This window comes from Gavia stellata, chromosome Z (genome assembly GCF_030936135.1).
Source record: "Gavia stellata isolate bGavSte3 chromosome Z, bGavSte3.hap2, whole genome shotgun sequence".
Taxonomy (NCBI): Eukaryota; Metazoa; Chordata; class Aves; order Gaviiformes; family Gaviidae; genus Gavia; species Gavia stellata.
Window position 1 is genome coordinate 46,919,853 of NC_082637.1, and position 16,163 is coordinate 46,936,015.

The 16,163-nt window shown below is 42.3% G+C and overlaps 1 protein-coding gene across 1 annotated transcript in view; it reads left to right on the top strand.

Moving 5' to 3' along the window:
* The window catches only part of AOPEP (aminopeptidase O (putative)), a 196,032-nt gene that overhangs the window by 174,876 nt on the left and 4,993 nt on the right, over positions 1-16,163 (top strand). The window contains exon 13 of the mRNA XM_059833739.1: positions 14,589-14,675. Coding sequence (XP_059689722.1) covers positions 14,589-14,675 — 87 coding nt within the window. The remainder of the gene's footprint in view (positions 1-14,588; positions 14,676-16,163) is intronic.

The window sequence follows — 16,163 nt, forward strand, 5'->3', positions numbered from 1 at the left end:
ACTTGTTGTAAAACAGCGAAGCCTGCCCACGGTCACTTGCAGGTCTGTCCTCAGAGAGGGCTGCCAGCAGCGCTGTTTGGTGTTCCTGACCACGTGTTACCACATGCACGTCCAGTCTTACCAGCGTAAGGGCACACCTTACTTCGGAAGGAAGAGGAGGGTTTGCAGCAGGTTATCTGCCTTGTTTTGATTCCTTCGTAGCAGCCAGGAGAGGAGCGAGGTGTGAGTCAGCCTTTGCCTGGGATTTAACTGTTGATCTCGCTTCAAGGAGTGCTAAAGCTGTGTCCTTCCTGGCATCTCCTCAGCAACTCAGTGTAGTTCCTGTCCTCTCTCAAATGAGGTCTCACCACAGATATGTAGCTTCAGAGGAGGGTAGGAGGTCAGTGGTAGCCTCTGTCTTCTAAGACAGACACTGATTTGAGTGCTTCAGCTAAAAAAAAAAAAAAAAATTAGGTAATATATTTCTGATTCATAATGCATAACACATCTCCAGTAGCAACCTTTGAGCTGCAGGAGCCAGAAGTGAGATACTGTTGGCTTAATCACTTTTCAAACTGGTCAGCCTCCAGTCTTGGATGCTGCAAGAGGCTTGCAGGGCATCAGCCTAATTGCAGAATTTGTGGCTCCTTCCTATTTTTTTCAGTCCACTTCTATAACAAATCATTTCATTTTCCATTTACTGTTCAAACCTTGGAACATCTGAGAATGCACAAAACTCTAAGTTTGTTTTCCAGAGATTAAATTCACTGATGTGAATTATTTGAATTCAGCATATCCAATATATCTTTAAACAATGTTTTAAGAGCAATGTAGGATTCAAAGTTTAAAGCCATTTTTCCGTCACCTCGCAGTGTCTTGGGCCCACTGTGGCTCAGACCTTGTCAGGCAAGTGGGAGGCAATTGCATGGAAGAATGATTGTGTCCTCAGTTTTCTCTTCCTGTTCCCTGTTTCCTTGCTGTGCTGTGTCCTGCTGCATAATGAGATAGCTCATAGACAGGCTACATCTCCATGGCGTACCATGTCCTGTGTTCAAGAGAAGCATTATAGAAGCTGGCTGCAGTTTGAACATGGCATGAACATTGGCTGGAAGTTCAGCTGGCTGAGGAGAACTGGGGTATGTTACAGAGCAGCTACAGTTGCCATCAGGCAGCTCAGTAATGTAGTAGAATTGAAGGTGGATCTGGGGTTGTTTTTGTTTTGTTTCTTTCTGAAGTGGCTGTTTTATGCAGATACTTAGTTTATTCAATATCTAGCATCTGGCAGAATGTGGACAGTTGGTCTACATGGAAAGTTTCTGGTTGATAGTATTTTTTTTAAGACCACTTAACCTTGATGACACCTCTTTTGATATGACTACGCAAGCTTATCTTGTTTGAGCATAGGCTGTTGAGGACTTTAATTTAAAAAAATTGGAATCAGTTAGTTACAAATATCTAAAAGACAACACTTGGAGCTCTGGGTAACACTCAGTGAATCTGTTAACTAGAAGAACCCTGTGATTATTTCCATTATTTCTGTTCTAACATCTTCATTTGGCCAGGGAGAAGCCTGTAACGTGTGTGTACACAAAATCACAGGATGGCTGAGTAGCCTGCAGAATAGTAAAAAAGGCAACAGGGAAAAGATCACTAAGGCCATAGGAGAAGGGCAGTGGGTGTGTGTGACGCTTTCAGTCCTAATTAAGACTTGGCAATATTTCTGCAAATGTGTTTTACTTGTTGCTGAATTATCTAAGACCTGGTGATAAAAAATCTAGAATGTGGATGAAGCAGGAAGATTTATGGTGTCTCTCCCCAGACTTTTCACCACAGAGTTAGCTTTTCTTTCTTTCCTACTGCAGGCATCACTTTTTTATAAAATATCTTGCCTGCACAGCATATGGTAAGTTGCTTTGTTAGTTTTCCTTGTCTCAGCAAGTTGGCTGAAATGCTCTTTACTTGCATAATGCTTTCCCTGTATCCAGGATCATAATGTGGTATATTTCGGAGAGAGGAGAGACTATATAACTGTTTCTGCAGAAGATGTGAGTAAAATGAGTTAAGATCATAATATCGTCAGTCATGTGGGTGGCATAAAGCCATTCTCACACAACTACTTCATTGTGCATAAGGTCTGCCTATGAGACCAAGGCTGTAAAGTGGTGGCATCTTATTTCACTGACAGAAATCCAGTCATGCTAACGCAAACCATATAAGGTGCTTGGCTTCCTAAAAGTGGTGAGAATTGTGTTTAGGACAAAATAACTTTGATTCATTGATCTTTCCTAGCCCGTGAAAAAGCTGGCAGGCATGGATGTACAAATGCATTACAGTGCAATATCTGTCCTGCCGCTTCCCATCTGATGGCAGCTGCATTGAGCTGAGCACATTCTCGCGCTGTGTTGTTCAGCTGTCCTGCCAGTTGTGGCCAGGCATTGTTGGAAGGCATCCTTATGGAACAGCGCTCTGTAGAGTACACTGTAAAACTGAGTGGGAAACGGGAAGTGGTCGGGAAGGGTCAGTCCATGCCTGCAGGCGGACAAGGCACTTGGTGAGCTTTTTTCTCAGCACAGCCACTGGGCTAGTCCTCCCTTGGGGCACGGGCTCAGGAGCCGTCTCCAGCTTTTGAATAAAATTAGCAATGTGTTGCAAATACCTCCACAGGCTTGCCAGTCCTTCTTGACTGGACCGTGCAGCAACAGATAGGCGTGTTGCAGATAGTGGCATTGCGACCAAACAGGGAGATAACACGATCCTTTTCCTTAACCTATGTGATTGTTGGTATGAACAACCAATTCAATAGATGAAAAAGGTAACAGCTTGAGCGGATGACCATATTACAGGACATCACTTTTTTCAGAAGATAAGTGAATACAATAATTCTTTTTTTTCCTGCAAAAGTAAAAATAATTTCTGTATTTATTCCATATTTAAACATACAGCTTATTATTCAATTTCAACTCAAGTCAGAAGGAGATGCCTTATTTTGTATATCAGAATGTTTTGCAGGACTTGCAAAGCTGCTGTGAAAATTTAACATGGTTGCAAAATAAATGTCACCTGCCTTTTCCTTTCTTAATGTTATAATAAGAGCATTATTGTGGCACTAGTGATAGGTTAAGACTACATTGAAGATTTTTTTTATTGGCAATTGAATTACAGTTAGCAAATCTGTATTTAGGAATTAGGAACTTAGAAAAAGCTCTGTAGAGCAGTCAGCCTGCATGCCAGATTTTGTTTCTGGAATAAATCAGATTTGAGGTTTGTATACCCAACCATTACTGAGGCGGTATGTTCATTAAATGGAAAAGAAAGAAGAGAGAAGAAAGAGGAGTTTTTACAAAGTGAAATCCCTGTACTACTATCAGTCCGATGGTTTTCACACTCATCCTCACAGAAATATTAATTTTTTTCCCTGCTCTTCTCCTGATGCTTCCCCTAGCAAATGTTAGCAAAGAATATTTAACTGTCATAGAAAATCTTTCCCATTTTCACTAGTAAAGGGGCTAACTTCTGAGAAAAAAAAAGACTATCCCCATCTCCTAACAAGGAAGTGCATTGACCAGAGCAAGCAGCCACTTGTCAAAAGCTCCTCTGTGATCTTGGTAAGTTTTGAGTCTTCACGCTGCTTCATGTTTTCACTTGTGTTGCATCTAAATGCAGCTTGCAGGCTCTTTGGTGCGGGTGGTATTGGTATTCCTATTGGTTTTTCACAAGCGTGCATTCGCAGGAGTTGGATTCTTCTGCTAACAAAACGAACTTTGAAAAACGTAGCTTCTAGAAATATGGCAGTTGCTTCCCAAAGATGAGGCCCAAAATTCAGTGTGAGGCTAAGAAAATTGGAACAGGATGAGGGAAAATTGCTTCCAGTAACAGCAGTGGTACTCGTCCCCTGGGACTGACTCTGGCTCATGTGCGTGTCATAACTGAGTGGATGTGTTGGGATGAATTTGTAAGATTGACCGAAGGATAATCTCAAGTAGCTATCATTCGGGTTTGTTTTGTTGTGACATGCAAAGTGTGGGGGCTTTTCCAGCCGCTTGAGAAGAACAGAAAATCCTCCATCAGTCTTAGCTCTCCGAAGGGCATGATCAGAGCGTGAGATTTATGGAGCGCTGGAAATAGCTTTGCACCAGTCAGCACTCCCGATCCCGCACCCTTCCAGGAGCCAACAGCAACATGTTTCTTCCAAGTGATTTCACTCGTGGCTGGGTGGCATTAACAGGAGTTTCCAAGCCCCTGACTGGTGCCATTACCGGCGCTGTTCACTTATCGCCCCTTATTTTTCTAACTGGTTTGGGGACTTAATTTCCTCCTTATCTGGCAGTCCAACAACTTAGCAAGACTTGGAAAGTGGGGGAGCTGATGGTACGAGGGAACCAAATATGGAATTGAGTTGGTTTGGGGTTTTTTTTTTTCTGCTTATCCAAAGAATCCATGGAGGAAGGGATTGGAGATAGTTCCTGCTTTTCTATGTCTTATTGTCCAGAAAGGAGAATGAAGTGGTGGAGTCCTCTGGGCTTCTGAAATCAGTCCCAAAGGTGTTCTGAATTGGGTGCAACTGCTTTATATGAAATTTTATACCGTATTTCTGCGTAGGGCAATACAAACCTAGCACTGTAATACAAACCACCTGGCCTTGTCCTGAAATTTAAAAGGTTACTCTGTTTGCATATGTATGATGGCACTGACATAGCGGCCAGGATGTCAAGGAGAATGTAGTTTTAAAAATACAAACAAAAGCTCCTAACTATCAGCAGAAGTTTTTTTGTTTCATTATGAAGCTGTAGGCATTTTTGTGCTTGTGTGGTGCATCCTCTTTGTTTGCTTGGGGTTTAATTCTGAAAAAAAAAATCTGCAGATACTTTTTATTGAAAATAAACTGATTTTGAGGCTATATTCAAACAGTTCATCTGGTACTTCTCATTTCTGTATAAAGGCTGACTGCAGGTGCAGGTTATGCCTAGATAGGACCACAGAGTTGGAAAAAATCTGCTATGCCATAAGCCTGTGAAGTCTAAATAGTGCGAGAAACAGGACAATTCAAAACTGCTAACCATAGCTGGTTCTGACGTCATTACCTTAGCCACACAGATCTGGTCCCACCGCTGAGTCACTGACTTAATAATGTGTGGGTGAAAGTCTGCTGTCCTCCTTTCAACTCCGTGCCATTTAAATACCTTTGGGGTTGCAGTGTCCTGGAGGGGAATTTTGTTGCGTTCCACATGGGGTAAGCACCATCCTAAGCAGCAACGGTCACCGTGTTCTTGGGGGCAGGGAATAAAAGAGGAAAAAAAGACTCAAAAATCTGAAACACGGAGTAAAATCTAGATGTTCTCATTTCAGGAATGAGCATGTTTCTTCTGAGTTTATAAAATCAATATATATTTTGCTTAAGAATTTTTGCTGGGGGTTGGGGAAAGGGATGTGTGTGAGAGTGATGTGAAAGGTCTTTGTCTTTAGAGTCAAAATATTGTGTTTAATTGTTTTGAAAATTGGAAGCAAAGTTCTCAACTATGCAAAATTGGAAGGATGTGAGCATGGGCTGGGTAGGCTGGCTGTGACCTAAGCTGTGGAAAAGCCGGGCAGCCGCATTGTTCATTGCCTGGAATTTGAGTCTCATTTTCATATGGTGCTCCAGATCCTGTCTGTGACAGTAATCTTGCCTGGAAATCACAAATGTTTGGACCGCAGTCACTGTGGGAGACCAAAGATAAAAGGAAGGCGCTTTTTTTGCCTCTAGTTACAAAAGGGAGGAGATAGAAGCAGAAGGATGGAGAGAGAGGGGCATGAGCAAAGGGGATAGCTTACTGTTGCCTTGATACTTGCAGCAGCCTTTCCTTTTGCTGAACAGGAGTTATAATTTAATAATAATTGGTAACAGACGGTTAGTGTGCTTGATCTCAAATTCTTCGGAGTTGGATTTCTGCTTCAGATGTATGGGTGTTTATATGCTTTTTCCCACTACAACGTTTGGTTTTATAAGCCCAGCACGCTTTTATGTGCATGTATAAATAGCTTGTGTTGAAATAAATATACAAACACTGTATGGGTAAAAATGCCAAGCAACAGAGAGAGACAGTGGTGATGAGAAGTATTTGAATCACTCGTGATGTTGAGTGGGTCTCCCAGTGCAGGGGGTGCCGGGAGGTTTGTGGGGCGGCACAAGCCTTTCTTCTGCCGCCGGCCAGAAGGCAGCCCTGCTCCTGAGAGCCAGCAGCACCACAGCAAAGCGAAGCTCAGCACACATCTCCAGTGAAGTTGTTAAAAAGGCAGCCAATGACATCTCTTCTGCCATCTCCATCTTGCTGCAAGCTGTGAACGGCACTAACGCTCCGGCGTGCTGAACAGGCAATACTGAAAAGGCAGGGGAAAGGGGTAGCATTTGGTTCCAGTATAAGTGGTGTATTTATGTTTTTAATTAAGGCTTATTTTTAAAAACCTTTGTTGTTCAAATTAAGTGAGTTCACATGCTGTGTTAAACATTTCCTTACCTCACATGCACTGTGCACAGGAGCCGCTCCCCCCAGTATGGAGGTGGCGGCAGCTCGAATGGGACCGCGGTGAGAAAAGCCTCGGGCACAGTGGGGGAGCGCTCTCCCAGCAGACGTTGTTGAAGCCGTCGTGCTACCTTGGTGCTGGTGGCCCTCTTCTCATCGAACCGTGCTGTAGGTCACAGTCCTATCATCGCTCTGTTGGTCCGCTGTAAAAGAAGAACGAAAACTGGAGGCCAGGTCCTGTTGTGTGTCCATCTCCTGTTAGACGGGGCGAGGAGGGGCAGGTTGAGGAGCATTGGGATTACAGAATTAGGCATCCTAACTGAGCCACTTATTCACAGTGACAGCTTTGACACCAGAAGCGAGACACCGCCTGTGCCACCTTTGAAGAAGGATTAGACATGGCTTCTTAGTCTCTTGCTTTTTCTGACTTCTTTTGGAAAATTTTCCTCTACCGACACAGATGTCATTGATCACAGATGGGGCGCACATAGGGAGACAAGTGTCTGGTTTTTAATTGGGAACTCTCTGTTTGTGAAGCTGAGGTGGGGAAAAAAGGGCATTTGTCTTTTCCAAACAAGTCCTCAGCGTGTGCTTCGTTGCCCAGAATGAATCTTTTCCTGAAATGCTGCCCTTGGGTCGCTATGCCTTTCTGACCACAGAGAACAGCAGGGATGCCCTCCGCTCTGCTTGGACCTTTATAAGCAGCATGTTTGGCGATTCCTGGGCTTCTGTATGCTTATGTAGGAAAAAGCCTCCACGCTGGCTGTGGAGAAGCATGTGTTTTATTTGGAGGTAGAAGTGGAGTCATGTGTTCAGGGTCTGTGGGAGCTGGAGAAGAGGGATCTGGTCAGGTTGCTGTTAAGGCTGTGGTCCTACAGAAACGTTTTAACAGTAAGGTTCAGTTGCATTACATAGAACTGGCTGAATGCTAAAACAGGAGCGTGCAGTTGGCAGGGAGGGGAAAGGACGGGAAGGAAATGCATGCCCATAAATCGCATCTGTAAGGGTGAGAAGGTTCAAGCCTGCACCTATTGCTAACTGAGGCTTGCAGAGCTGTTGGAGCACGCTGCCTGACCTGCTGGCACACTTGTGCAGTTACAGGTTCAAATGCTGCCAGCTGTCCCACAGTCTGCTGTTGACCGAACAACAGAATTTGTTTTTTAAAGGTTTGACTGCCCGAGACTGCTCTTGTCTGTTACTAAATGGAGGCTGTTGCTGCATGAGCTCTACCCGCAGCACTCCATCAGTGCTGTTGAATGGAGGAAGGAGAGGTAGGGCTTGCAAGTCCTTCTCCCCTGTTGCCACCACCCCTCATAGTACGCAATTGCTTGATCTTCACAGAAATACAAATCAGAGGGAATAAAATGAATTAAGGACATAGAATGATGCTACCAGTATTACCAAAATCTAAAGTCTGGTATTCTGCTAAAATTAGGTTTTAAGTTGCTTTTTAATGACCAGTTCATACTCCAGGTTTTTTAAAGTATTTAGACCTCTACATAGTTCTTGTCAAAATGACAATTAGCTTCTGAGAAAAATTATTTTGATTAGCCAGCCCGTTATTACCTTAGGGTTTCCTGAATGACCGTGCTACATTTTGCTGGGTTGTCAGTGGGCTAAGACACTCATGCTGTGGGATGCATAGAGGGAAAGGAGGTTGTCCGAGGTGGCAGGAATTGGCATGGGGCTGCCTGTACAACCAATAATGTCAACGCAGAACATGATGGGGCTCAGTGAACTCAATCAGCCTTGGGTCCAGCCGCCCCTATCCCCACTGAACAGCAATTCCTCCCCGTACTCAAAATACAGCATCAGTAAGGCTACCAGAAGCCATTTTTTAAATATAAAATGTTATCATAATTTTTACCATACCTGTGGAAAATTAAGTGTTTAATACTGAGAAAGACCATTTCACTGTAAGAAACAGCATTAACTGAACCTTGACACTATGAGGGTCTCAGGAAAAAAGGTTGCCATCAAAGATACAGTGCCACAGCAGCAGGCATCTCATCCATGGTTTCCTTGGCCCTGCAGTGTTGTCAGAGCGAGTGCCACAAGATCTGAGAGGTAACTTAGGCTATGAAATGTCCAGGAGTTTTTGGTCCAAAATACAAGCTCATTTAAGCTCTTAGCTTCTTTGCTCAGTCTCCTGACAAACCCTTGGCATACAAAATAATCGCAATTACAGAATCCTTGTCAGAATGATGAATCCATTCTGCTCGCATCCAGTAGGTTTTTGGCTATTGACTACATTTTTTCAGATTGCCAAACTGATTCTCTCTCGGCACAGTTGTAACACGCATGGCTGTATCATTACTCCTTCTGAGCTGCTTCAGCATCCCTGATCATCTCACTTGGGTAAATGTTCATGAAACCAAATTTGCATGCTAAAGCATGCATATACTGTGGCACCAAACATAGGCAGGCCCATTTGAAATTCAGATTATACAGAATGAAAAGTCACTGATGCAACCTGGCTGGTGTATTAAAGAATAACTATTTCAGCTAAGATAGAGGGAAAAAATTAGATCATTAAACGCACTGTAAAACTGGCAGTTCTTAAGCTGCAATTCTTCCATGTTAAGCAATTGTAAAACTTGTATTTTAGTCCAAATATTGCCCTGTAACATGCGGCATTGTTCCTTAATTATCTAGGAAAATAATCTAATATTGGAATCCAACTTATGTGTCAATAGGAGGAGACCGGAGATAAATAATTTCAGATGGAACAGAAAAGCATTCCAGTGCTCTGGAGATACCAGCTTCCTTCTTGCTAATTAAAACGAATCTGTAGTAGCATAGCTTGGTTATTTGAAGAAGTTTGGGGTTTTTTTTTCCCCTCTACAAATTAGACTGGAGTCTGGCCTCTGAGACTCTTTAATTAACATTTAAGATTCAAGTTGTTCAAATAATTTTTTTCGATAGAGTCTGAACCTGTGTTTTATAAAGATCACATATGCCTCCTACCTTTAATAAAGGTTCCATTTTGTTGGACAATGGCTCTTACTGTATTTCAAATTACCCCATTTTCTAAGATCTCTAAGTACGTTGCTTTCGTTCAGTGATTTAGATTTGTTGTCTCATGGCGCCTTTTAAATTGGATCCAGCTATTAGCAAAATGTACTCATTTTCCCTGAAGCTAGTCTCCCATTCTGCAGACCAAAGGCTTAGTAAACTCTAGCTTTTTTGCTCCCTTTAATAAAGGCATGGTTTAAATTACTTGCTTTCTAAATCTTATTTGTAGACCTCAGAATTAAAATATTTATTTTTTGCTTGCATATGTATGATTGAGAACACTAGCAAGCTAGATCATTACAATATAACATACAAAGCATTCTGTGAGGATGTTTGTTTTAGGCTTGTCTGGTCATTTCTGTGGGGCAGGGGAAAATAATTTTGATTAGGCAAAGTAATTTATCACCTGGGTCAGAAAAAAAAAAATTATCGCTTTAGTTTAAGAGCTGCTCAAAATAGCTCAAAAATATTACTTCTCAGGTGTGTCACTGCGAGCTTTTCTTTTGAAAGTCAAGCCACATGTTTGGTGTCTTAGATGGGTTTAGTCAGTCAGCTTCAAGCACCATTTCCCAAAAGGTCTTGGCCCAGGTTGCTGAAACAAAGGGACTGTCTTAGTGCTGGATTATTAGTACATTTTATAAATGTATTTATTTCAGTTAAATATTCTCATGCAACAGCTTGCATTGCCTGAAAACAGACTAAGACAGCATAATTTTGTTTTTTTGACATCTTCCATTGCACTGTCAAAATACAGGTAATGTTTGAGTTGCAAATAGTATTATGCAATCCTGTGTATTTTTCTTAAAATGAAATTAAAAGATAACATGAGACCACTGGAATTATTTGTATAAGATGCTGCTCTTAAATTTGGGACTCTCCACTATCAGGCAGTAGCATCCCTTCAAAACATTTCATCTAGGTGCTAGCCAATAGTTAGATCTTGATGTGGCTTATATTTATGAAACTGTAAGAGCTGGTTTCCAAATGTCGTACCTGAGACAGTGGGTGTCTCAGTGTCTTCCTGCCACCAAACTGTGCTCAGAAACACACTACTAATATGGGTGGTGTCTTGCAAAGCTCACAGTAACAATCTTCATTTATCTCAAAAAGCTGGTAGTGGAGACGTCCGCACCAGCTGCAAAAGCAGGGCGGGAGGAAAGAACAATTTCCAGGTGATGAGGATCCATCCGTGAGGAACCTGAGGTCCCAGCAGACCTCCATTGCTCCCCCAGCCACTTCTCCCCATCCTCAGGACTACCAGCCGTCAGTCGCGAGCTCAGAAGGACAGCTCTCAGCCCCGAATCTGAGGCTGAGAAAATAAATTGCGTTTCCAACTTCGGCACATGGGTCCCTGCAGCTGCCAAACCAGTAAGAGTGGGGGGGGGGGGGGGGGGGGGGCGGTTACGGGTGTTGCTTCAGATCCAGACAAAGTTGCATGTGCTCTCTGCCAGCAGTAACAGGAAGAATTGCTGTAAATTACTTTTCAGGTTTAGTTTATATTGTTAATGATGTAACCAGCCAAAATGACATACGGTGTGCATCTCTGAACCGTGCAGAAGAGCAAAGAGGAATGTGCAGAGAGAAAATCTGGAGAGGACTAATGAATTCTTATTTTTGCCACTGAGTATTTGCTCCTGGGAGGAACAGAAAAGCCAAGAGGAGCATACACAGGCTGCAGTATGGTTAGCTCAGTCCTACCACAAGCTACTTAGTTTTCAAAATTTCCTTTCGAGACTGGTTTGTTAGAAGTGCCTGTTCACATGACTCATTCATTAGGCTGTGAAGCTGTGGGGCCCGTTCTACTTTTCCTGCTCCAAGCATTGGATGAGATGTTGGGAACTGAATTATTTTTTTCCGTCCTTCTCTTATGTGAACAAAATTCTGATGTTTGTGGTATCAGCCTAGGGCATGGATTATACTAGAAAAATTACGTCTTTATATGCATGTATCTGAGAAATGACTGCGTTTGCTTTAGCTGCAGTTCGTGTTAGGTGGCCGTCTACACGCCGTGCTGCATGGAGGGCGTGGGGGGCAGGAGAGCAACCTCTATATATGTTCAGTCCAAGTGGTAGCAAAAATCTCAGTGCCAGCGTTGTGCGGGTCACCCTCTGCCCCTCTGGCACTCGGAGCCAGCCTCAGTTGCTGTTCTCTGCTCACTGGGGCCCCATACAAGACACGGGAGAGCTGGTGGGGCTGCCCGCCTGCCTGGTTTCACAGGCGCTTCAGCAGCGAATGGTCCTCCTGCAGTTCACTGTGCCGCGACGGCGTTTGGGGCTTTTTGGAAAACAGGAGGCAAACGTGTAATTTGAGGTTAACAGACGTGCTGCTCCTGCCCCAGCTGGCAAAGCGCCAGCGTTTCAGATCTGGAAATGCGCCAGGATTCGTACTCACCCTGGGAAAGAAAGGGAAAAAAGTGAAAGAGAAAGAAAGGTGTGTGCTGTCCCAGGTCTCACTCAACAAATAAATGTTTTTCTTTTAAACTATTTGAAAGGAGGTACATTGCCAAGAACAGGAACCCTATGGAGGAAGGAACAATTAAGGAAACGGGCACGGATTAATTGTTCCGTGTTTTCCAAAGCCACTGGAATTCAGAGGATCAGGCCATGATACAAATGTAAGGCAGACATACACGACATTAGTATGTGAGGAGGTAGGACCACATGAACGCCTTCGCAGGGAGAACTTGTGTTCTGCTCTCCACGCAGCTATTATGGTCACACCGTGGTGGGGTGTGTTGGGGATGAGCTGGCTTGTGCGCTGCGTGAGCCAGGTCCCTCCTTCGTATCAAAAGTACTCAGAAATTTAGGCCCTAAAGTCTTACGACCTCCTGCTTTAGGATCAATAAATATTCTAATAAGTGCAGGGGAAAAAACAGCTTCACCAGGAGGTAGAGAGCCCCATCCCAGAATACTTTATAATCTGCTGTTGAAATACTCTCACTGAAGGCACAGTTTGAGATCTTGAGCAGACGCAGAAACTGGACTTCACTGCTTACCTCCTGGGTAGGTGCTGTAACTGCTGGACCATGAAATATAGAAGAGCGGTGATCACAGGAGAGAACCACAGTCCCTTTCTCCTCCTTATGTTTGTCGTGTGTGCTATGAGAATACATAAGGATTTTTTTTTTTTTTTTTACTTTATGACAGAAGGTGCAAAATAAAGTATGTTGGATGAAGATATACAACCTTTTAAATATGTTTATATTCTGTTTGGTTAACACACCCTATAGATGAGAGAGGTGTATGCTCAATTTTTGAGCGTTGAAGGTTTGGTCCAGGCATGGAGCTGCTCGGTGCTATGAGAAACACTCTGTAACACAGCTGGATTGCCTGGGAGGATTTACGGGTGAAATGTTTAGTGTCTCCAGGGAGAAGCAGCAGCTGGGTAGGGGTTTGAAGTTCTGCATTATGGATATGGGCATCTACAGCAAAGTGAGTTGAATCTTGGAAAGCTATTTACTCTTGTAGATTTAGCTCTGGTTCCACTTGCAGGAATCTTCACAGCTGTTACTTTGTCAGCAGAAAGCTTTAAAAGGCAGCTTTCATTCCCTTCCATGCATTGAACTGTAACTGCTCCGTATCTTACATTCTGTGAGGGCAAACTCCACTCAGCCACAAAACCCCTGACCGTTTTCTTTCATTCATGAGATGCGTTCAAACTATTTCATATAAGAGGTCAGCTGGAAAGAGATATCAGGTACCCAAAAAGGACTATTCCACAACCTGTGAGCATTCATCACATGTTAATTATGCTAATGGAATTAACATGTAATTACATACATCTGAGAAATTTTTTCCTGAGATGTAAAGTAGGCAAGGACTAGGACGACAAGGGAAGTATTTCCAAATACCTTATTTCCAAAAGCAACAACATACTTAAGTGTGCCTTTTTTTCCCTCCCTTTCTGGCTTCTATTCCCAATGCTATCAGTAAATCTATCATTCAGGAAAAGGTTCATGTTCAGTTACTTGATAGGAGCACAATTTGGACTCAGTTTTGAAGAATATTAGAACTGCTAACATTTTACTGTGAGAGGTGATTGTTATTAGGTGCCCTGTCTTTGGAAAGATGGTAAGAACAAAGGCTGAAACAGAAGGAATGGGAGGGTGAGAGGGTTTTATTGCACGTAACTTTTGCACTTTTCCTTTAGCATCAGTGCTGAGCCACTAATGGAATACAAAATGTTGGGCTCATCACCATCTACAACCAAGGAGGCCTTGCTGGAGAGCAAGAGGATACTTACGCCACAAGAGTGGCTAAGAACAAAGTCAGAAATTTAAAGACAACAACAAAAATCCTGATGTGGAATTCATGTTCACACTACTTACATAAAAATACTTTTCAATTGTGATTTGCTTGAAAATTTCCATAATTTTCATTACTGCAAGTTAATAACAGTTTTTGTCAATGTGCGTTTGGTAGACCAGCCTGGCTTCTTAAGTGTAGATAGATTTTTAAATGCTTTTCAAGGTGTTTAAAATCTATTACTGGCAAAGATACGGTGGTAAAACTGTGTTTCATTTAACTGAAAGCTCCCCGTTTCATGGTTTTGTATCTAACTCTTATCCTTTTGGCATGGATTTAATATCGGTACAGAATTATATGTAAGCCTTTTCCTCACTTGGATTATACACTTACGTAGGGGAAATTATCAATTATATCTTGTGGCTTTTCTGGATGTTTGCAGTGCTAATCTCCTCCCACTCCCCCTTCTAACAGTATAAAAGACGTAATCTCTAGCCTAACTTAAAGGAAAAGAAGTCAAGACTGGAAGCAGTGGAGGTGAAGGAGCTGCAGATCTGTGCCTGGGTATGGGTTAGTTTACTAACTCGGAACCAGGAGTTTGTCCTTTGGTTTCCGAAGCCCGGGCTCACATGCGCAGAGCGCTGCACCTGTGTCCAGCTTACCGACTGGTGTCAAGAGGCATCTACCTGGCTGCTGGGGAAAAAAGACCCAACCCACCAAAAAAAACAAACCCAACAACAATGGCAAAACCAAACTGGTTAGAGATGTGTTGTTTATCAACACTTACACACATACAATACGGTTTCTTCTTTCCCCCCCCCGCCACTAATATTTTTTTCTCTTCTCAAAGGTTCGTCATCGGTGGTGTGAACTTGTTGTTAAACACAAGTACGTGGCTGGGTATGGAGATGTTGAGAAATTTCTCAGAGAAGATCAGGTCAGTTACATTTAATTAGTGCTTTCAAAATAATCAACTTTTTAACACGCTTAGTGTGAAACTAAAAAATCATTTTAATATATTTTCTTGCTGCAGTTTGTCAAAAACTTTAATGTGTATGCAATTTTTGCCTCTTTTGCCCCTTAAACAAGGAAGTTTAAGGAAGTTTAGTTTAAGGAGGCCACGTGGGGGTATTGAACCCCACCTAAGCATGCTAATCTTGTGGTGAGTGGTGAAATAGGATATATTCCCTCCTCTCTTCCCATTTTATGTAAGCCAGAGGTAGCAACGGTGCTAGGAAGATACTTCTTAGCATTAGTTCCTTTTGCTGGATGACAAAGGCAAGTCTAGCTGTGAATGTTAATGCATGTAGGTGCAAAGCAGGCAGTGCTGTGGTGACTTCAGTTTTCAAGACAATATCTAGAAAGAGAAGCATAGCACAACGATACACATCCAGAGAATGCAGGCCTCTCTGTGGTTAGGGAAATGATACCAGAAGATTTTGAAGGTCTTAAAAGGCTGGCCGTACGTGATGTCTTTATTATGGCTTTTTATTTAGGCCACTATGAACTTACAATTCTAATTGTACCTCTGCCTTGTTGATTCTATTTCACTTTTATTTATTTTTATTCACTATGAACTCTATAAAAGGAAGACATTCATTGCCTAGGATGACTTATATATTTAAGATGAATGTAAAAAATAGAAAATGTTGCAAGATACGTCAAAGTCTAGGCAAGATATTAATGTCTTCTTATGTTGACAGTGAACAAAGCCATTTACAGCCAATGAGGTTTTTGTGCTTTCAGGCAAATACATTTTGTCACAACAGCACAATAAAGTTATTGCAGTGTCTCGTGCTCTTTCTTCCAGCTCTGAAGTATGCCTCCTATTTATATCTCAGCCAATAAACAGGCCCCAGGCTTCCTGGCAAGCTCTCTATGTAAAAAAAAAAACAAACCATAAACCAACATTATTTGTAAAAATAAGGAATTATATATATTGTGCATATTTTATTCCTATGACAGGATGGAGATAACCACCAGCAGAAGCCTGGGGAGGGGCGGGAAATCCTTGAGTTCATAAACCCAAACATATTGAATTGCATTATGTTTGGAACAGATACTATGCCAAACAAAAACTAACATTTTCTGCAGTGTAGGGAAATAATTTTTGCAATTCTTTTTTATGTAATCTTCAGTATCTTTCATTTCATTTACTCCAGCAGTGCATACAATTTATGGCAGAACCAGCTTCTAGAGTGATTACAACTCAAATCAGAGCGGTTGCATGTCCTTACTGATCATGAAAGACTTGCTTTTTTTTAAAGTCTGGGAAAAATGCAAATGTGACTATTTAAATCCTTTTCAGGACTACAAAACCCCAGTGTGTTTACCGCATGTTAATGTTTAGGCTTGGGAAAAAATTATTTACACTGGGTAGAGAAGGCAATTCCTGTTTGTAACAGAATTCTAACATTTTGAAATT